Below are 22689 nucleotides of genomic sequence, written 5' to 3'. Positions count from 1 at the left end.
AGATAAAATAAATTTTCCTTTTCTAGTATAGTTTTATTTGTTTATCATTTTTAGATAGTTTTAACCAAAACTTTAAAGTTTTTTGGCAACCTAATTGGAAGTATTTATATTTAGTCCTTAAATAACATATGCTGCTTATCTGTTAGGTACAAATCAAATTGACATTGATTCATATATTAATAACAATATACATAAGATAAACAGCAATGTATTAATTATATGATCGACATTATGTTGATATAAACATACTAAATATTAATAATTAAAGGTATTAAAATGCTTCGCAATGAATCGAAGAATTTGGCCACACATAGAAACAATAAAGAATATTTCAATATTAAATGTATGCTATATGCAAAGATTCCTTTAAATAATTTTGATTTTATTTTTTAAAATTGATTGGAAAACTTTTGGTTGTTGTAAATTCTCGGCATACTTTACTTAAGAAGGAAACGCTTTCTACATCTGAACATGCTAAAATGCACGTACTTCAGATTACATTAGTTGCTTCTGCAGTTTTGGCAATCTATTCCTCCTGTGATGAGATCGACTTGCACTGCGACGCGAGCCCACTACGTGTTGATGCGACATTATAACAGAGAAAAGCAGTTAGAAAATTCATCCAATTTTTTATTTTCTAAAAAAGAACGAGTGAAACAGAGTTAAAGTATCATAGCTCCAAATTAGAAACACTTGCATTACGTCAGACCTACGTTTCTTTATAAGTTAAAAATCATAATAGGTTGCCAATCATTTACTTTAATGTTAAATAAAAAGGGAAATAAACTCTTGAATCACTCGTTATGCTTTACAGTTTCAAAGTTATGAATAAATTTTTGACTATCAAATTAATGCAAGGATGATAAACACAGATGCTCTTAGTCATTATTTGAATACTTTAGGATTTGCACATAATAGATTTGAGTGAAACTTCATATTAAATGATAAGGCAATTACTGATTTACTTAAGAAAATTGTAATGTTAGAAGAGAAATTTGATGAGGTGCACAGTAGTATGATTTATCCAAAAATGAATGATTCTGTTGTATTTTACTTAAAAAGGTAAAATTAAATATAATACTATCAATGTTAATATTTCTAAAAATATTATACATAAGTAATGGATCCTGCATTTACAGTAAAAATTAAAGGACTAAAGATGTGAAAGAAAGTATCTAACACACATTTCATTTCCATTTTTAACATGAAAGATTGAAGATTTTTGTATAACATGCCTAAAAAGAATTACACTTTAATTATATGTATTAATTTTTTTTTTTCGTTGAGAGATCATCATATATTTTCAATTATGGGTTTTTGGAATTTGTGAAAACATTGAAATAAATATTTCCAATCAGTTTTTTAATGTTTGTAGTCTCTCTTTACATTTAATTTTCAAGTAGTATGAATGCAAAAACTGTTTGGCAGAAAATAATTCTTTATTACTAGAATTAATAGAATTATTACTACTATAGTAAAACTATTTGCCATGAAATACTAATATGATTTTTTTACAAATACTGAATGTACTTTTAACAATATTGACAATTCCATAAAGGAAAATCATGTTATTACTTGGCATGTATTAATTTAAAAAATACTGATAATTACAAATGTGAAAAAACGGCAGTGCGCCAGTTATGCCGAGCATGTAAGCTGAGAAATATTGTTAAATTTTAAATATATTACATTTTACACATATTGTATTATTTTTTTTTTTTTGTTTAAGAAATTCCTAATTATTCTCAGTAACTAAAGTTGAATTTTATAACATAATCTATAATAGTAACAGTACATAAATCTGAATTAAGTAGAATCAATATTCAAGCACAGGGATATGGAATGATATTTCTTTTCTGCAGAACATTTCTTAAGAAAATGGTAAAAAGTGGAAAATTACAAATATACTAATTGCACATTTATAAAGCCTGAACATTGGTAATATGCAAGAGAATACTTAAAATAATCATTTACTGAACATTTAGTTGTGAAAGACTTAATTGTACTTAATTGTTTTGTTTTTAATAAGCATCACAGAGCAATGTACAGATTGCATATCAGTACATTACATATATAAACATTCTATATCTTTGAACATGTATACGCGTTTATTATACTATATTTCTCACTTAATGGGATGTCACATTTATTTTAATAAAATTAAGCTTTTTAAAAATGATCTTCATTTGATGAATAGGAATTGTTAGATGTTTATAGTCATTATAATGTAGGATGAGTGGAAGGTGATTCATTTTCTTCATCTTCCTCTAATTCATCATCTGTATCTGAGGATAAATGTTCTCTCAGAACTAAGGAACGCATTTGTTCTAATACCTGATGCAAAGAGTTTCTTTGTTCCATTCTGTCATTTAGAGGTGTAGCATCACCACTTGCTGTTCCACCAGCTGGTGTTTGTGGTGTATTACTTGGAGGTACTGGAGTATTTGTACCATCTCCCGTACCTTTGAATATAAAAGTATATTACCTAAATGCATAATAATGATAAGACATCATGCAGTTATTAGAAGTGATACTAAAACCTCAACAGACAAATATATTTACTAAGAGTTATACCCATATCATCACTTGCAGGACTAGCTGGCCTTTCTGCTCCCCTTACTTCTCTAATAATTTCTTCATCCTGACTGTTTAATCTTAAACCTGCAACTCCTTTCTTGGGTACATTATATAAATCTCGTTTAATTTTTCTTCGCCTAGAAGGATCATTCCTACGTAATTGAAGCATGGAACCAAAATCGGCAATATAAAGAAATCCTGCGATTAATAATTCACAATTCCGTTTGCCTTGTTTATATGCAGTTTCTAATTCGTGACTCGTACGTTGATCATATTGCCACCAACCTGCAACAATGTAATTCAAAATTACACAAGTTATGTTTTTCATAGTATAGAAGTATTAACAAAAATTGCAAATAAATTATGTAAACAAGTGCTAAGTGTTTTAGTTAGGGTATTTATAAAGAAAAATAACTTATATTCTGAAATACAGAAGTTTTATTACAAATATACATTCTAATAATCTTATTTTTTTTATAACAAAATAGTAGAAACTAATATTTTGTCATACAATATCTTACATGGAAATTTATGTTTTGCATAATACTATACATAATTTTAAAAACTGTTGAATGAGGTATAAGTAAAATAAAAAATACTGTATGTCAGTCACATATGAAAGATGTGATTGAGTTGCTGTATTCCTGAGACACCTTTGCAAGGTTCAGATTTTTTATCTCGCTTAATATTACGTTTATAATATGGTTGATGTTTTCTATACTGACATTTATTTTTAAAATCAACTACATAAAGCATGCCGCAAATCAAAATTTCGCATTCGGTGCTACCTAGGTTGTAAACAGTCTCCAAATCCTGGTTGGTCCTTGAATCATATTTCCACCAACCTATGAAGGGGTAGGATATAAACTTCTCTTTACTTCATCACATGTTTTTAACAAATAATGAAGTTATTTACTTTTTACTTTCAATGTATTAGTATAATCAATTTTTGTTTATAATTTACAACATATATTACCTTATTATTTTAAGAAATTTACACAAAAAAAGATACTGTACCATTTCTTCCTTCGTAAAACCATTGATACTCTTCCTCAAAATGTTCTGATTCCTTTTGCGCTTCATCTACTTCCACCAGTTGTGGCCTATTGAGAAAATCAGGAGGAATCTCTTGACGACACATAGGACATCTTTTACTTTGATTTGCAACTCCTTTGACGCATAGGTAACAATATATATGATTGCAAGGTAATCTTGCAGGATATATACATGGTTGAAGACAGACTGCACATTCTAATACAGTTGATGAAGCTAGTAAAACAAAATTAACAACTTTGCCTATTATTTTATATAATCTTGATAAAGATATAATAGATTTTAGCAAGTAAAATAAAAACAATCGTCTTTTAAATAATTGCAAAAATTTCTTAAACACATACAATCGAGATATGATTTTAAATCGGACGAAATATTTTGAATTAATTGTCATTAAATTGAAGAATAAGAAATTATATGTATTAACAGGAGTGATAACTGAAATAAACTTGCGATAAAAATGCGTCTTATAACACTCAAAATTCTTTCAAGTGCGTACCTTCCTTTTCGTCAGTTTCTTTTTCTTTGTCATTGAGCGTGCTACTTGTTTCCTCTTGTGAATTGAGTTTCGCTTGAGCCATAATTCTAATCAAAGCTTAATTTTTCATTGAGCAAAATTAAAGATTTCGTAAATAGTAAAACGCGTCATACCAGTAAAACTAACAGAATGTCGACCGTACGCCATCTTCGTTGTTTATGATACATCAGGGGTTCTAAATTCTGAGAATAACTGAACTGGTGAATGAGAACCCTTTAAATTCATTACTTATTTCGTAATATGAGGCGTGTGAATTTGAAAAACATCGTAAGATTTGAAGGCATATTCAAAAATTAAAAAGAAACTAGTTATAGAAGCTTATGAATTTTTATTTATTACTAACAAGAAAGAAATGTTCAATTGAAAGAAAAGTTTCGCGGGATCGCCATACTTGGCAGGATAGATGGCGTGCGTTGTATTAAAAGAAAATTATTGTAACGAAATTAAAGCATAAGTTTTGTACATATTTAGCAAATAAATGTTTTCTTCCAAGATTGCAGTTATTTTATTGTCAAATCTCAAGCATCTATAAGCATCACTTAAAGATTATTTTTGTGTATAAGATAATCAATAATGTGAAAATAATTGTTACATGCAAATACTATGGTTGGATTTTAATAAATGTAGAAAAATCCTAATTGCTAACAATTATTATTATAAAATAAATATTGATTTTTACAAGACAGAATATGTATATTGTTTTATATTTATTACTCCTCTTAAATAAGGCATTTTTAGCCTTTTTTTTTTAAATACACGAGTAATCATAATGGAAAATAAAATAAAAAACATGGATCATGCTGCACGTTGCAGCATGCAAATAAGCATATTTGATTTTTATTGAATGATGGATTTAAAATAACAAATATGTGTCTAAAACCAATCTCAGTATAAATATACATCTATATACAAAACGTATGGCTTAGATCTTAAATAAAGTTATAGTACAATGTACAATTTCTAGTTTGTGTGTTAGACATCATAAAATACTGTTAATTATTATTTAAGGAATAGTTATGGATTATAGTAGATTAATTAATTTATAAATCATTATCAAGCCTGGTTTTATGAAATATTTGGCAGTTTCTTGGTTTTCATAAATCGTAGGTACAAAGTACAACAACCCTATTACCTCATTGTTTTAATATTATGTACACTATCTATTATTAACTTATTATCGCGAAAGTTAAATGTCGTTCATGAAGTACATAGGAAAAAAAGCTTGGACTCATACTGCTGTATTTTATATTATCTGGTGAAAGTACCCAATACACCGGTTAGTATCACAGCTACTCTCTGCTCTTTCGGCTTCAATGCAATTACTAATTAAACAATCCTACGCGTGGGCTATAACTCATTCGGTATACGTGTGTTGTTGTAGTGAATTAGGAAAAAAGAAAAAGAGAATAGTTTGTGACGCGTATTTAACATTATGCGACGTGTTGACTACAGTGACGTAGGAAACTTAAGTTTCTGCAACGTACTGTAACCGAACGCACAATAAACTGTGCACGGCGAGAACTAGATTTTCGTATCACTCATTGACATGTATCATCAATGAGCAGAGGAAATCCTTTGGTCCAACACATACATTCTCCTCGATAAATCACTACTAATTCATCTGGAGATCATACGCCTGTTTGATCCGAACTTGTGCGAATTTATTCGCGCATTTAGGAATTATAATCACCTTTAAATAACAACTGTAAATGTAGATTATATTTTTACATCTAATTATGTCGTGTCTTCATCAATTTCTTGCGACACCGCATATCATGATATTTGGCAACGCTCCACGACGTTTACGCCATGCACCTAGAGATTGTGCGTGCGCCTGTAACGTTCTACACCACCTCTTTGTTCTGGCCCCATCTTCGGCCTGTAATAAAATATGATATTTTGAAAGAAAAAATGAAAAAGGAAAAAATATTATTGAAAGAAAAAAAGATATGTATATATAGTGTCCATAAAAATTACGGGAATATCAAAACATAAGAAAAATAATAGAAAATTGATGTTATTATGTATACAAATAGCAATGTTCATAGATAAGGAAATTAGTTACCTTAAATATAAAAGTTTCCTTGGATGATAATTCCTGAATTTCAAAATAATCTTCAAGATCTGTTTCACAGCATACTATACACTTGTCAAGATATAACGGTTCCTAAAATAGATCAAATTTCGTACCACGATAAACAGTTAAGAAATTATATTAATTTAATTCAAACATAAGAACATAACTTACGCGTAATAAAGAATATCGTCCAAGTTTTTCTTTTACCAACAAGAGGGTAGCCTCTTTGATACCAATGTGTCTTGGAAAGAGAGAGTCGTCGTGAAATTCAAGGTCCTCTGCATTTGGCTGTAAGAAGAAATTTTTGTTATTATAAAAACAGTTGTAAATTATAAATTTTAAATACTGTCAAATATAATTATAAAAAATAAAAAAGAACAAATTATTCACCTTGCCATTAGTAACCAACATGGCAGTTACAGGGGCAAGCTTGACAGTTCGTCCGCGTCTCCAATTGTTATCTGTTGGCTGTGCAACTAAAAGACGTCCTTCTAGCACAAATTTTGCTTCTTCGTGGGCCCATTCTAATACCTCCACGGCCATCTATTATTTAATGAGCACACGTTGTTAAATTCTAGAATTCTTTGTACTATATAATATCGTTTAACATTAATATTTAAAACTCGTTTAGAAATATTCTTTGAAACATGTATTTCTATATTACCTTTCTTAACTTTATATTCACCATGTCTTGTTCGCCGATGGGTCGCCTACCGTTTTGAATAATCGAAATTCTTCTCCACAGTTTCGTCGAAGTTACATCCTTTGCTTCCTAATATTTCGTTATTAAATTGTTCGATTATATACAGAATATTCACATGCACAATACAGTTTCAAAATGAACTTTATAATAGTTTATAAAGTACATTATAGTATTAACTTTATAACGTAAGTGGTATATTTACAGCATTCATATGTTCTAAGTGCAATTCTATGTTGGCCTGAGCTTGTTTCAATCTTTCTTTAGCTTCTTGAATATCTGGTCGTACGGAAGGCGTAGCTTTCAGTAACCGAGCCAACAGAAGAGGATACTTTGTCACTCTTTGTACGGGAACCTTCGAGAGAATTAATATTTATAATACAGTTTCGTATACATTTCGTAGTACATCTAATATTAAAACGATGATATGTTAATTTTACTTCGTTCTTACCATTAAGAAAGAATTTAAGTTCATTCTACGTAAAACAGTGTTTTCCATTTGTGAAACCTTCAAAAATATTCGCAGCAACTCTTTCTCTTTCTCTAAATTCTGCAACAATAAACTGGCACTTCCTTGACGGGTACAGTAGCTTTCAAACGCGTGTAACATCCGCTCAGACTCGAGGAAAATCTTTCCTACGTCGACCGTTAAAAGATCCTCGTCCCCGGATTCCTGTGAATCGTTGAAAAAATTTGTTAAACAACGATCATAGTATCAATTCGAAGCTTGTTCATATATTTACATTGAACGATGTTACGAGAACAATTACTGAAATATTTTCATATCTATGAAATTATAAATTGTGAAAACATCGTTAGTTTCTGAAATTACTCAAAGTCACAAAATTATTGTTTATTTACCTGAGCAAATTCCACGGCGTCCTTCAGTTTTTCTGCGAGTACAACGTTGTGTTCCAGAAGTTCTTCCACGTTGAGAAAGATCGCTGTGAGCTGTTCCGAAGTGAGGAGGCCAGCCCTCAGCATAGGTCTGTGGAATTCTTCAAGAATAATTTGTAGATCTCTTCCATACTTCTGTTCAGTTTCTACGATTTCCGTAATTATCTCTTTGCGTTCTACTCTCTTCTTGGAGCATTTTCTGCATACGAAGGGCGCGTACACTACACCACTGGAAAATATCACAATAATCGTTAGAAATCATTTAGTAAATATTATAAATCTTTTTATGCACAGTTTCAATTGCAAAAATTTTACGCTGTATTTAAAAAATAGTAAATCTTTCTAAAAGTAAAATAGTAATTTAGTAAAAATATTAAATTACGATAATGATCTATAGTCAAGAGACTAAGATCGAAGTATTTTCCTCGATACATCACGAAACTGGAAATATGAAATTTCCCCTCGTGTTTTCTTCAGTGTTTTCATTTTCCATATGATCTTTTTATCGAACGGGCACTAATCTTATTATAGCATAATCGTTCACCTGTCCGTTATTAGAGGATCCAAACGTTGTTCGCAGTCTTCGCAGAGCTTTGAATCACCGGAAATCACTTGTGGGATTCCACTGAGGAGACTTCCTGGTCCCGAAGAGACATTTCCTGCTCTCCAACGTCTCGGCACGCCCCGAGTGCTGCTGGCCTGACTGCTTTCTGATCCTACTCCGCTATCAGTTCTTTCTATATCTACAGCCCTTACCTGTAAAAAGCATCGCTATTACAATTCGCATCACGATTGTTTTTACATCCTTATCGGATCTATTGTTACATATGTTACGCACGTTGTTATCGTGCTTACGCTGCAATAATTACTGGAACCACAATTTTCACGTTGTTGAAAGTAAAACACGACCCTTTGAAAAATTCTTAATTAAAAAAATACAATGGCGTATACGATAATTAGTGGAACCGTAAATTTGACGTTATTGAAAGAAAAACACGACTCGTCGTAAAAATTCGTAATAGAGAAAATACAATGGCAATTATGGTAAATACATAGTTCTACTGTAAAAGAAATTTTATTACTCTTCGTCAATGTTGAGTACTATTGTGTGGAATGTTCAACGGGCAAATTATGCGATTGTTACATTTTTGTTACGTTTGAATACATTAATTAATAAATTTGTGCAGCAGAAGATTAAATTTGTTTAACTCCTACATGTACTGAAGATTGATATAAATTATTTCTCTTCATAATGTATAACGAGCATTAATACGAAAATAATCGAGTAACAAAAAGTACTAAAATTAGCAATATTTTCAATCAAATATAAATAACATTTACTGTGTAAAATGCAATTTCTTTTAACGAGTTGTTCCAATAATTAAGTTTTAAAAAATCAGAAGTACGAACCTTTAAAAATGTACTGTTAAATAAAATGTGAAATACTACAACGATTAAACACTACACAAATATAGATCTTTTTTACGTTTAACTCTTGTTAACGAGTGATAAATGAAAATTCCTATCTGTACAAGAAATCTTGTCCACAGAAACGCGACATTACTAAAATTAATACGTAACATTAAACGCATACTTGAATTAAAACTCACTTTTGATGTTTCCGATGAACTGGTCAGAATAATATTGCATTCCTCGCTGCTATCAGAAACGTTCGATATCTGCGAGCTTTTCGAGCTGAGATCGCCAAGGCTGGTCTCTTTTTGCTCGTACAACGCTTCCAGATCTCCCTCGGTATCTTCTTCGTCCTCGTCGTCGTCCTCGTCGTCGTCTTCTTCCTCGATCGATATCGCTCGATCCTTCGAGTCCACCAAAAAGTTGAGCAACTCGAATTTGCTCGAGATGTTCTCCTCTTCCGGCGACGCGGACATTTTCTTGTAGAAATCCTCCGGACTCTTGGACAGATACGTCTCCGTAAGATCCTCGGTGTTGGACTTTTTGAAAACATCGTTCGTCAAGTAAGATCCGAGGAACTGATCGGAATTGCTCTTCCTGTAGTAATCGATGTCACCGAAATATATTCTGTCCTTTATGTAATCCTCAGCTGGCGGCGGGCTCAGCGGCAGAGGCGGAGGTTCATCGGGAATCTCTTCGTAAATTGGCTCTTTGATTACCTCGTAAGGATTCTCCTCCAAGAAAAGATTCGTCGAGATGAAGTCGCCCTCCGAATTTAAGCTGGACGCCCTCGAGTAATTCGCCTCGAGAGTCGACTCGGAACTCTCGTACTCCTTGCTCTTCAACAGACTCTGCTTCAGTATCTTCAGAATAGCCTCGCCGCTGTCCTCGTCGAGGATCTCCCCGTTCTCCCGAGCCTTCCTCAGGGAATCTTCTAACAGCTTCGAGATCAACGCCTCCTTAGACAATCCTGTAAGCTTCTGCGAACTTTCCCCTTCCTTCTGATGAGCTTTCTGCTCTCCTCGTGCAGCTCGTTCGTTCGTTAAGTAGAACTTCGCGTTTTTCTCCACAACGGAAGATTTACCTTCGACAGTTTGTTTCGTTTGTTTGTCAGCGTCCACCAACGCCTCTGGAGTATTCGAGATCGTTTTATCCCCGGACGAAGCCTCGCTGCTCGCTCGAGAATGCTCCATCTCTTCGCTAGACTCAGCTTCGATCGTTTTCTTCGACTTTGCGTCTTCCTTCCCAGTCTCGACCACGATGTTCGATTTGTAGTTGTCCAAGATGACGAGCGTACGATTTTCCCCGGAGCTCTTTATTCGAGGTGGATTCTCCGAATTCACCGAGATCACCGTGGGATTGTAAACGCTGTCCTCTCCGCCAACGCTGATCGTCACTTTGTTGTCCGGCGATGTTTCAGCAGTCGGTGTTGTGTCTCCGTTAATTAAAATCGACGTTCTTCTTGATCCGTTGCTACCCGGACCTATTTGCAATCGATGAACAAGAGGAGATGCTCGAGGACTGACCGTAATTTTGTACACGTTGGTTTCCGTGCTGGTCGATCCAATTTCGACTTTCGAGGATCCATAGGTATCAGACGTGCTCCATGTAGTTTTCAACACGGGACTGTTTCGTTCTGATTCGGAATGATCCATGATTTTCGGCTTCACGTCGGGATCGTTGATCTTGTAACGATGTTTCTGTTTACCAGGCGGAGGAGACCAACTGGTTGGTCTCATTCCTCGGAAATGATGGTTGATTCCTTTGAAATTACTCTGAATATCTGTCGCAACGTCTGTTTGCGGTTTAATTATACTTTGTGCAAGAACCTCCTCGATCTCTTTGACATTCGGTAATTCAGGCTGATATTCGATTTTCACCGAATCGGTGTCTTCCTTAGAATCCACGTTCTCCATGGATTCTCTGGTGAATTCGATCGAATCCTCTCGTTCAATCGTCGTTTGGTCGTTCGAGTCTAACGGGGATGGCATTTCTTTCATCTTTCTGCAGAAACTTAGACGCATGGTGTCCGTAAAAAGTACATCGCCAGCTGACACTTCTGGTCGATTGAACGATCGTTCGCTTTGACTGCGCGATAAAGACGATCTTTTCGAGGTCTCTGTGAATGTATTGGAAATTTTACGTAATCGCTTATTAACAAACGTGACAATCAAGATTTACCGATGTACTCTGATGTATCATTGAAACATTTCAAATATTCTTTGCTGTTCCATAATTCGTAAATTTTTAATAAAAAATGAGATATAAAAATGCTTATTTATAATTTCAAATAAACGAAGTGTATTTAACTGTATTTTTTATGAATGAAAGTATGGATAAGAGTCAATGTGTAACAATAAAATGTATCGTTAGCGTTAAATTACGATGGCAAAAGAGAGCATGCGAAAGGATTAAACGATAAGAATAAAACAGCTTGAAGGTGAGAAGAAGTGAAAAAAGAATCTTATAAAATCCAACGTGGAAATGTGGAAATAAACGAACAAGGCGGATCGGAAGGATAATAATTTTACTTTTGATAGCAATTTATGAACGGAAAAACGAGCAAACTTATTACACGATATACGTATATAAGCGTGATTATTGTACAAGGTATAATCACATGCAAGAGTAAGGCCGTGAATGGCCATGAAAAGAAGAGAAAACGCGTGAGATATCTAAAAAGCATAATTACACGCTCGTGATACCCAGAGAAAGGGGAGCTCTGTGAATCATCTAATGATTTATAGTTTTTAGACGAGGTAACTTTTCACGAAATTATCATTGTTGATAAATATCTTACTATAGATCGAAGACTGCTTAAAAAACAAAAAAAAAATGAGCGATCATATTAACGAGTAACACGAGTCTACATCTTCTGAAATGAAACTATAAATATTTCTGTTTTCGACGGTTTCGAGAATTCTTTACGATCACGAAAGCTTTACCCTTATTTATTACATCGTAAATGAAAAATGCTTGAAAATTATAATTTAACAATACCTTCGAATGTATTAACAGCGTAGAAAGTAATCTTGGAAGGACTGAAGCAATCTTTCTTCTGTTAAACATCTTTTGCAACTAAACGACCATAACAGAAAGGTAATAAAACTAGAAAGGAAGGGTGTAATTGGTGTTTGTGCAAAAAGAAGCAATCATAGAAGCCAGTAATTAAGAAGACGAAGAGGATTCAAACATACGATGACTAATGGACATGTAGCAACACGTATTTTGTTGGTGACGTGCTAAACTCTGATATCTATCGAAGAAATCTTGTCGTTCTCTTGCATACAAAAACACGGATACCTTCGACACTCCCCTCACTTCAACATGATCTAAACATCCGTATGACCATCTAGTTAATCCCTTGATTTATAACAACGAGCCACATCTGTGGTGCAGATTATGGTCAAGACGTGACAAAGGAAGAATTGTATTTCTGCAATATTTTCACTTGTTTTTATTTAACACTGTATTAAAAAACAGCGAATAACCAAAATTAAGGGGGTATTCTGGTCTAGAAGCGTCGAAACATCGATTCTTCGTTGTTTCTAGCCTTGAAAATATATTCCCCAAGTGTTTCTTCGAAATTCAAAAGAATAACGAAGTTACAGAGGTTCAACGTAAGGATCTAAGGGATCAAAATCGCATATTTGAATTTAAATTTCACTAAACAGCATCGAGAAGATAAATATGGGAAATTATGAAAAAAAAACTCGTACCTTCTGACTTCAGTATCAAGTCTTTCTCGTCAACAACAAGGCCTGGAATACGATCCTTGCGTTTCTCGATCTCGATCTGCAATTGGGCGTCCTCCTCCATTCTAGCCGCGTGCTCCTTCTCTATCCTCTTCCTCTCCTCGTTTTCTTCCCTGGTGTTCTCGCGTTTCGATGAGTGAACAGTTTCTTCGGCGAAGTTTCGCGGAACGATATCTTCGTTCTGCCGCGATATCTCGACGTTCTCTCTCTTCTTCGTAAAAACACGCTCCGCATTGCCCGCGGTAACGAACTTATCTACCTTAATTCCGTCAACGTTAACGGGGTTTTGGCACAGATCTTGCGAAACTCTCGGCTCCTTCGGCCGAATTCTGTCCACCTTCGGATCCCTGATATTCGGAATCGTGATGAAGTTGTACTTCTCTCTTTGATCGTGCGACGCGGTTACTGGCTCGTCTTCTTCCTCTTCCTCGTCGTCCTCTTCCTCCTCCTCTGACTCGTCGTTACTCCGACGTTCACCAGCTGTGGAGCAATTCCCGATCCTAGCGATCCTGTTCCACGACAATCGTGTCACTTCCGACGGCTTTTCGGGAGCGAATATAACGTTGTCGACGTTGAACAAGACGTTCTTCCTTCTGCTCTCGAGCACCTTCCCCCGCTTCAGAATACTCTTCAGCGTTTGTTTGGCTTCCTTCAGCCTTCTCGGTGGCCGCTTCGGTGAAACCTTTGGTATGGGAATCCTCGTGACCGGCGGTACCTCTTCGTCGTCCGAGATCTCTCGCGGCTCGTTGAACACCCTGATTCTCTGACCACCGATCGCGGCCACTGCGCTTCTGTTCGGTATCCTCTCGATCGATTTCACTTTTGAGGGGTCGAACAGACTGGAAAGTGGCCTGGAATCGTCCTGTTCGAGGGCGTTGTCCGACAGATCGTCGCTCAGATCGTCCTCGTCCTTTTGTTTCTTCAGAAGAAGATACGGATTAACGTCGCACTCGAGGATACTCTTTCTCGAGTCACCGACACTCGACGGTCTCTCCTTCCAGTCATCTTGCTGGTTCCCGGTTTTCGTCTGACTTGTGTCCACCGTTTTCACCAACGCACAATCCTGCCAGTCCGTCCTGGCGCCTTTTACCTTCTTCGGGATCCGAAGCATCCTGGTCGGCGTCGACGAAGCTGATTGACTTCGCGGATCTGTCAACGGCTGCGCCTCCTCCAGCCATTCGTCGGTGGATGCACCAGTGAAGTTCGCTCGTTGTTTGCGTCCCGTTTCCTCGTAGCTCGTTGCTGCCGCCTCTTTGTCGAACCATTCGGATCTCGAGGACGTACCTTCGATCGAGCCCTTTCGCTCTTTCGTGTTCCGTGCGACGCTCTGGCTCCGGGAATCTCGTTGAGATAATGGCCGGTGCGGTGAAATACTGCGAGCCCGCGTCCTCGGTTCCACCAAACGATTCCGACGCATCTGATCGTAGGGATCGTCTATTGATGACCTCAGCACACCTATCGATTTTTCATTCAGTTCACCGAGGATCGGGACCCGTTTGTTCGCGTTACTTTCATTCGCCAAATTCTGTTTTATTTTATTTTACCGTGGATTTTCTGAATCGTACAATATAAATTTTAGGCGTACCTTTTTATCGTATTATAATTTTACCATTGCCTGGTATTCTACAAAATACAACAATTTTTACAAATGTAAATCATATCTTTCTGCAGATACTTCTCTACCATCGTACCGAATTCACAGAAAAAAGAATATTACACAATTTCACCAAAATTGATCATTTCCCTTTGCATCTGTATTCAAGCAACCCAAAGCAAAACCGCACTTCGAGAGATTACCTCACCCGCCAAGTGTGTCATCCTAGAAATTTCGTTAACAAACCGAAGAACTCGCTAAGTCTCGTAAATACACCTACTCGGAACGCATTAGTCAACGCTAATCGATCTAAATAACAGTGTTAACTACAAAACGTATCTTTCTCCACAGCTCGTACCTCTTACCAGGTACGAACGAAACGCCAAGGATAAAAAGTGATCGATATCTCGATCGCTAAATTCATCATCGATAAAGAAACTTACCCGCGAGACTGGGTCTTGACCTCGAGGAGATCGCTGGCAGCCGACATGTTCCTCCTAAAGGTACACCAGCCAATCGGTGCCCACCGCACTTGCGGCAATTGCCGAACTTCCGGGTGGTTCCACTGAGAAATTCCGGACAGGAACATACTACCAGCACTGGAGCTCCTGGAGGCGGCGGAGGCGGGGGTGTCATGAATCCTCGAGGCTCGTGACCAGGCCTCGAAGATCGAACTGTACCATAGAGCCATGGATCCCCGTAGATCATTTGACGCGAAATCCCGCTGCCTCCGCTTATCGTTCCCCACCCTTTGCCGGGATCATCGGTACCCTGATTCTGCCGCGATAGACCTAATCTCACGCTCCAAGATTTCTTCCCTTTGCTCAGCGTATCGTAATTCTGAAACGAGTGGAAAAATTGTGGACCGTTAAGAAAAGTGAGTTGAAGTGAAGATTTGTCGAATTGCGAATATTCTGTGGAATAAACATGCTGAAAGAGACAGTTCAAGGTATTCATTTCTAGCTTTAATGTTATTTTTAGGTGTGATAAATTCTCAGAGTGATTATTGTTTTCTCTTCCGTAGCTACGGTAAAAGTGATTGATGCACAACTGTGTTGCAGAATAGTCGCAGTATAATGTAACTTGCATTTTCTATGGAATTCCATAACGTATATACAAACAATGAGTTGTTCGTGACTTTGCTGTTCGTTTGTTAGAATTTGAACGAGATTGCTAATGCTGACTAATTGGTTTAGATTAAATACATTTATTTCACTATGCAACGTTCGTTCATTTTTTCAATACGTATATTCTTTGTTCTTTAATCATTTTTATTTTAAAAAATATAAGTTGGTTTAAAGTGATTCTGCATTCAGAATTTTCCACTTATAAGTCGATTTTTATAGGAATGGTTTTACCATTGTTGCTTGTAAACGTTGAGCTATCGACTTTTCCTCGAAGATATTGCTTAGAAGCAGCAATATTTGAAGTACAAGTGAGTGTAATACTAGATGTATTACTACATCAGAGGCGTTAACGTGTCAGTAATTAGCATAATGTTACTGCGGTATTAGTGTTCAGAAATGGCGAGGTGGTACTCAACTGGACATTGGGACACGAAAAAAAAATAAGGTTTGCTCAGATATTACCATGCAGATTAAGCAACACGCCTAGTGTAATGTATACCTGTTCCGCTGGTTTATAAAAGTTACAAGTACAATTTTCTTCGAAGGAACTTAACCGAACAAGACGTAGGTTCGTTAAGTTTTCCATGAAAATATACCTTTGGGAATAGCAATTTGCGTATTGTTTTTATACGTTTTTCTGTGAAAATAACGTTAAGGGAAATTTGCCGAAATGGCCTTTGATTAATATCTTCTGAAATGTTTATACGTAGAAAATGTACCAAAAAAAAAATTTGTACAGTTTAACTTAACAAAAGGTAAAGTTAGGAATTTTGAAAAGTTAAATTAGGTTAAATTAGCGGTGTGTCCACGAATTTTCTCACGCACACTCTTATTTGGAGGTGTCTTTAATATTCAGTACGGGTCCTTATTGCGAATAATTACTGTTGTTATTATTGTCATTCGAAATGAAGAGTGTGTACGTGCAGCTTTCATTTTCAACAGGATATCCTGCATTAATAAACGGAATTTTCAATAAATTACATTACAGCTCCAAATAGTATACCACTTTCGATCTTATGTTCGTTTATGGCTTCCTAAAACTTTTCATTTCGTTCTCAGAACGAACGACCATTATTAAAGGTAAAACTTCCTTCGTTATACGCAAAAAATTATATAAAAATTTGTAAAGATATAAACACAAAATAGACAGAAATAAATCTAAGCTCTGAAATTTATTCGCATGTTGCAAATTCTAACAAAGTGTTTCGTTTATTCCGGTGAAAAAATTTACTGCTAGATTTAGATCAAGAATAAAGATTTTTGCAACAAGGTATGAAGAAAGGATTATCAATATTTATTTATTTCAGCGAAGCAGCACAGCTTAAGCGTTTCAAGTTGAAATAAATTTGAAAATTTGAACTACGGTCGCGTTGCATTGCAAGCCATAAATTAACGAGAAGAGGGAGAGACAGGGAGAGAAAAAGAGACAGACGAGACAACAGGTTTCAGGAAAGTAAATGACGGTAGGAATCGTTCGAGATCGTATTTTACATTTGTTTTTCTCCGGTGAAACTGCCGCGATCGAACTGCTCGTTTTAGCTCGGTACCGTGAATTTCGAAAGAGGAAACGACGAAGAGAAAGAAAGAAAGGAACGCCACGGTTGAACAAAGGCAGCTCAACAGTTTGTCAAACATCTTTTCTTCTGTAGAAGAGTTTCGACCCTATGCAAGCTCGTAAAAAATCTATTTATAGGGAATTATAAAAAAAGAAGAAGAAAAAAGAACCAGGAAAGAGGACTGAAAAATATTTCAACTGGTCTTCGCCTGGTTTTTCTGGTTTCCATGCCGCGCTACCGCTTTGGGCCTCGCTCCTTTCAGAGAGTACCTTTTAGAAATAACAGGAAATCTATCGTAAAATGGTATGTATTCGCTAACAGGTTCTACTTGATCGAAAAATTTCATTCGTGAAAGACGAAAATGTGCTTTCGATCGTTATTCCGCTAATGAGATAGAAGAGACAGTAACCCTCTCCAGGCTAACGATTCCATTCGTTGCACTTGTACGCTGTACTTCTGTCCATAGACGTCATTTGATTTCATTCTTTTAACGAAATGAACATTTTACAAGTCGCCACACTGTTACATTTCGTGTATTTAATTATTAACAACGAACCGAGAAAATTTTCTTCTCCCCTTTTTGAAGAATTTAATTAAATTGAGCTGGAGATTTCGTGTCGGATAATCACGATTCGTCTGTTTGAAAAATAAATAATCAGCTGCTTACATTACCGAGTGCCGCAATTGTGGACGAACGATTTAATAGGTTTCTTCTTCGTAATTGTATTATAAAAAGATGAAAGAAGAAATAGCAAAGCAGAGAAGATAGAATCATTAGCTTTTTTTTGCAAATTCTAGATTATCGAGTGTATGCGAGATTCTAACTGAAATTTATTGTATAATTTTATTTTATTGAAGGCTTCTTGGAATTTGCTGAAGGAATAATAAAAGTGATGATACGATTGCAGGAATAATGATTTCTGTGTTTAGAAGTATTCGTTGTTCAGAACTTCATTCATTGCGCATTGTATTTGTGTCGTTGAAAATAAAACGGCTGTAAGAATTTTCTTTCAAGGAGAATAGCTTTAAATAACGGATTGAAGTTTGATCTTAAGCACCGCACACACTCGTATAGTACTATACGAGTGTAATTAACTTGAGAGTTGCTTGGAAAGCGAAAGCTTAATTGAAACCAGGAAACTCACAAAGCAATGGTCTCTGTGGCCATTGTTTCTGGAAAAGAAAAAATAGTAAGATGGGATTTGCGTGAACGTCATGCGTGCTCGAAGGTTAGGCGTATCTATGATCTTTCAAGAAAATATGTGAAATTATGTGCATGTTCCTTTTCCTTCGACAATTATAGAAAATTAATGGATACATTGAATACATCGACATATGATAATGTAGAAATTTTTTTTTTTTTTTCTTTAATTAAAAACTAGAATGAGATAATGATCATGATTAGTGTATCGAAATATTTTTTTGAAAATATTTTTCCCTGCAAGTATTTCTTCGGAGAGTAAAATATTTCTTTGAAAATATTCCAAGAACTTGAGATACCTCTACATTCTTTTTTCCTACGCTGATTATCATGCTTTAAAATAGATTAAAATCACTTTCTCTCTCAGAATCTTGCAGCAATTTTTAGTTGAAATTCCTTTTACATTCTCTGGCTTAGAGTTTGTTAATAATATATTATTACACCTTTCTTGACTCGTTCATAAACGTAACGAATTTACAAGAACTTTATCAGTTAAATAAAACCTATTTACTTCCAATCTTATAAATTCAGTACATCATTTATAAAACAATTTCCCAATGCAATAATTCAATAAAAATGTTGAATTAACGATTAATATTTCTAAAAAGATATTAGAATATAGGGGATTACGCGTTTATGCGAGTAAAAAGAAAAATGATATGTCGAAGAATACTTTCGTGTTCTTGGAAGAAGAACATACTGACAACTTCAAGACCCTTAATAGCCACAGCTGCGCGTAATTTGTCTTAGCTTGTTAATGCAAGGCGCTTACACCTGCCGTTTAAATGAGCTCGTGCGATCTTATAAAACACATTTTCTTGGCATCGAAGAAAACGTTTTCACTCAATCATTCTGAATTCTATGAAGCCTTAAATCGCGTATGTCAAAAGAGCTAAGCTTTATAGCACATTTATTACATTTCTCCTATCACATTAATCTAACAAGATTCGTGTCACTTATGAAAATAATATTTCAACATATAAAATCCTTCGGAAGAAAAATAACAAACGATATTTCTACTTATGAAATCCTTCGGAAGAAAAATAACCATCTGAAGAACCTTAAATTAAAAAAAAAAGAAAATCATTTGACACTCTTTAGTTTCGTTTGAAATCCTGAAGATCGTCAAATTAAAAAAAAAAAATCATTTCACACTCTTTAATTTTGTCTAACAAACTCCTCTACACACGCACACACACTCAAATCATTTGACTCTCTTTTCCCCACAATACTTAACCGTCGAAGTTTATTATGCAATCCAATTAGAAACAAAACGTTTTGCGGTTCCCCGGCTAGCTCCACGGGTTCTGACATTCGCGGAATTACAGGGGGGGAATCATTGACGAACATGCGAAACGTTAAATAATGGTAATGAAGGATCTCGCGGGTAAATTGCTTCCTTTATCGTGACTGGAGGAGGGCTGATTCTTGGATTTATCGGTGAATAACGAAGGAAATCGGCAACTTCCTCTCCAACTCTTCTGATTCTCCTCCCGAAGGGAAAAACGAGCGTCCTCGCGATGGAAACTAAAGAAGAAGGGGAGAGGATGATTTTGCATTTTACAGGCGGACACAGAGTTGGCGATATGAAATCGTGCAGTGGCACGGAGAGGTCGGAAAATGGAGCAGATAGCTGGCCTGAAGGCAAACCCGATATGCTTTACTTTCTCGCCTCGATGCTGGGGACTTTCGTAAAAGTCTCGTTCTACGGGCTCACGTAAGAGGAGTGGCCTGTACGCTCGGCCAGTCGGTCGATCGCAAAACAACAAGAAAACTATACATAGAGGCAGGAGATAAGTGTGCGCATAGTGGAGAGGCCGTGTTTCAACGGTCGTAGAAAACGCGGCGATAGGCTTGCACAGGTGCAACGAGAGAGAACGGGCGTAGCCGACACAAAATTTCAGACGAGCGGTACAGGTTTTGGTCCAGTGACATTTCCAGCCGATTTTTTGCCGATCGGTGAAATTTCCACGCACACCGATGGATCTAATGGCCGCGGGTCCATTTCATTGCTCCCTTTGCGTTTCTGGGATATTTCTTATGCAGTTCTGAATTGCATGCGGGTTAACCGTGATGGAATTCGATCAAGACTTTTGTCGATAGATAGGAAAAAGTGTTTGGTTGAACGATTCAGTTTCGCTTATCCGACGAAATAGTAATAATATTTGCTGCTTTTTATTTTCTTTTTGTTTGATTATAAATAAATTTTTGTCTGGTTTTACACCAAGATCACCGAAATTTTAGATACTTTTGCAAGTATTAAATATTATTTTTGGAAAATGTGCACACGGTCAAGCAGATGATTTGGTCTTGATAGTGAGTTTATAATTAAATTTTTGAAAATCGGATTAATTGTAGCAAAATGTGGAATGAACGAACTGCAGATAAAGTAAAATTTAATCAAATGGCAATTCCGTAGATTATTAACACAAGCTTTCTTTCGTGTGACAAACTTTTTAAAAGTTCAGCGTTAAATTAATCGCAATTTCTTGAGTAACAAATTTGCGAAATATAAAATAAGCAAAGAATTTCAAATAAAGTCACCAAGTACGAACCTTCTTTCTAAACGTGAAGTAAAAGAGTGTAAACTAACCGCAACTTCCTTGCAATTTCGAAAGCGAGATTAATTAAACGTAAAATATACAAATGCGATATTAATTTGCCGGCAAAGTTGCATTCTAGTTACAATGTAGACAGTTTTGAAATTCTATACATTATGATTTAATTGAATGGTTAAATAATTCAACTGTAATCGCGATTTTGTTTTTTCTCTTTACTTAGAAATTTCGAAAGCGAGGCTAACGAAACGTAAAACGAGTAAAAGTACAGCATGAATTACAGATAAAGTTGCGCTTCAGCCATTAGATAGACAGACGCGTTCGAAATTCAGCGAGTAGATTCTAAATCAATTCCACCCTGCTCTCTATGTCTCCCTTTTCCTTCTTATTCGAGAACGTTAACGGTTTTGTTTTCTTCTTCTTCTCTACAAGCTATACGAAACAAAATGCGAATAATTTATTCGACCGTTCAACAGTTGCGAACTACACTCGCATTCGCTGTTTCCTTGACGGTTCAGCCATCGTAATTTCCGCGGTAAACGACGAATGAAAACAGTTACTACAGCTACGACTAAGATTATACTTAATGCTTTTTACATAATTAGTGAGCCAAAGTTGATATTACTGAAATAATATCTACCCACAGGCAGATAATGTTAATTGCACGATGAAGCCAAGAAGTTTTCAAACTAGCCGAGGGTTTTCGACCTCTGGACGCAATACTACAATCCAGCGTGCGTAAGATTGAAAATCCAACTGTGAACATCTCGTGGATAAGTGAATCTCTTGTTAAGAAAAATTACAGCAATATTTTCAAAAAAACATTTTTAACGTATCAGGCGTAGAAATGAATTTCCATTGGCGTTGATGACCATTTGCCATTTTTTGGGCAATTTGAGAATACCATCGCGATAGAAACTCGGTGGTTTTGAAGGAATTACGTGAATCCAGTCGGAAAGAATAATAATTTGAATGTTTTCCATTATTCTATATCACCGAAAGTATGTCGAGTTCTTCACTCCCTACAACATTATTAATTAATTTTATTACGGAATTCAGGATACAATTAATCGAATGTATCTATCACCCTTCAAATCTAACCAGAAACCACCGATGCTGAATCCGATAAAACAGCTTTAATTACCAGCACAACATACAGATATTTTGTTCATTCAAAACGCATAGGGCTTCGTAAAGTATACTCCACCGGTGAAATTACACGTTCGAAGATGAAAATTCAGGTAGCATATAAGTATACAACACTCCATGCTTACGCGAGAGATTTAAAACTGGAGTTCCCATAAAAATAAGACAGGAACACATGAAATTAAAACTAGCTACTTGTGACTAATTAAGACGGAATATTTGTACCGGTTTATAGAGTAAGAAAGCAAACTAACGAAGGAAATTACGCGCAAATATGTTCCCAGTCGTTTCCCCTTGCTTAGACAGCGGCTCAGAAAATCCATTTTATCGAGATCCCGAGAAGTAGAAGGGTAGAATCAAAAGTCGACCACGTGTGACATAAAAGGCAGAAGTCCACTTTCCCCCGATGGCCAAGGCTCGAGATCAAGATGACCTCAAGAGATGGGCATCTTCTATTCGCGTGACTTCTCCTCTCTCTTTTTCTTCCCCGCCGGTGT

General features: G+C 35.8%; 2 protein-coding genes across 4 annotated transcripts in view; both read right to left on the bottom strand.

Moving 5' to 3' along the window:
- Positions 1-418: 418 nt before the first annotated feature.
- LOC108579023 (E3 ubiquitin-protein ligase RNF146) lies at positions 419-4230 on the bottom strand. 3 transcript variants are annotated; one of them, XM_017942450.1, is made up of 5 exons: positions 4130-4230; positions 3595-3846; positions 2575-2862; positions 2335-2462; positions 419-572 (listed from the first exon to the last, which is right to left on the bottom strand). In XM_017942450.1, the coding sequence occupies exons 1-5, from the start codon at positions 4209-4211 to the stop codon at positions 501-503; spliced, it is 822 nt and encodes a 273-aa protein (XP_017797939.1). In that variant the 5' UTR covers positions 4212-4230; the 3' UTR covers positions 419-500. The 3 variants fall into 3 exon arrangements, with proteins under 3 accessions (XP_017797939.1, XP_017797941.1, XP_017797938.1); XM_017942452.1 differs by having other exon boundaries at positions 499-572; positions 2335-2485; positions 2563-2862; XM_017942449.1 differs by lacking the exon at positions 419-572 and having other exon boundaries at positions 2207-2462.
- Positions 4231-5818: 1588 nt separating this feature from the next.
- The window catches only part of LOC108579015, a 52206-nt gene continuing 35335 nt past the window's right edge, over positions 5819-22689 (bottom strand). The window contains exons 3-14 of the mRNA XM_017942443.1: positions 15048-15444; positions 12975-14465; positions 9453-11374; positions 8387-8598; positions 7807-8071; positions 7397-7618; positions 7151-7300; positions 6910-7017; positions 6636-6788; positions 6417-6533; positions 6234-6335; positions 5819-6047 (exon numbers count right to left, since the gene is read on the bottom strand). Coding sequence (XP_017797932.1) covers positions 5919-6047; positions 6234-6335; positions 6417-6533; positions 6636-6788; positions 6910-7017; positions 7151-7300; positions 7397-7618; positions 7807-8071; positions 8387-8598; positions 9453-11374; positions 12975-14465; positions 15048-15444 — 5268 coding nt within the window. The 3' untranslated portion in view covers positions 5819-5918. The remainder of the gene's footprint in view (positions 6048-6233; positions 6336-6416; positions 6534-6635; positions 6789-6909; positions 7018-7150; positions 7301-7396; positions 7619-7806; positions 8072-8386; positions 8599-9452; positions 11375-12974; positions 14466-15047; positions 15445-22689) is intronic.

Source organism: Habropoda laboriosa, unplaced genomic scaffold (genome assembly GCF_001263275.1).
Source record: "Habropoda laboriosa isolate 0110345459 unplaced genomic scaffold, ASM126327v1 scaffold78, whole genome shotgun sequence".
NCBI classification, from domain to species: Eukaryota; Metazoa; Arthropoda; class Insecta; order Hymenoptera; family Apidae; genus Habropoda; species Habropoda laboriosa.
Note: the sequence above shows the minus strand (reverse complement) of the source record. Positions and strands in the feature narration are given on the sequence as shown.

Bases quoted from the DNA above. Each gene is read 5' to 3' on its own strand.
- LOC108579023 (XM_017942449.1), bottom strand. From the start codon at position 4,211: ATGGCTCAAGCGAAACTCAATTCACAAGAGGAAACAAGTAGCACGCTC. The intron at 2,863-3,594 runs GTACAGTATCTT...ACATTGTTGCAG, and splicing joins GTTTTACGAAGGAAGAAATG to GTTGGTGGCAATATGATCAA. The intron at 2,463-2,574 runs GTATAACTCTTA...TTATATTCAAAG, and splicing joins TCCTGCAAGTGATGATATGG to GTACGGGAGATGGTACAAAT.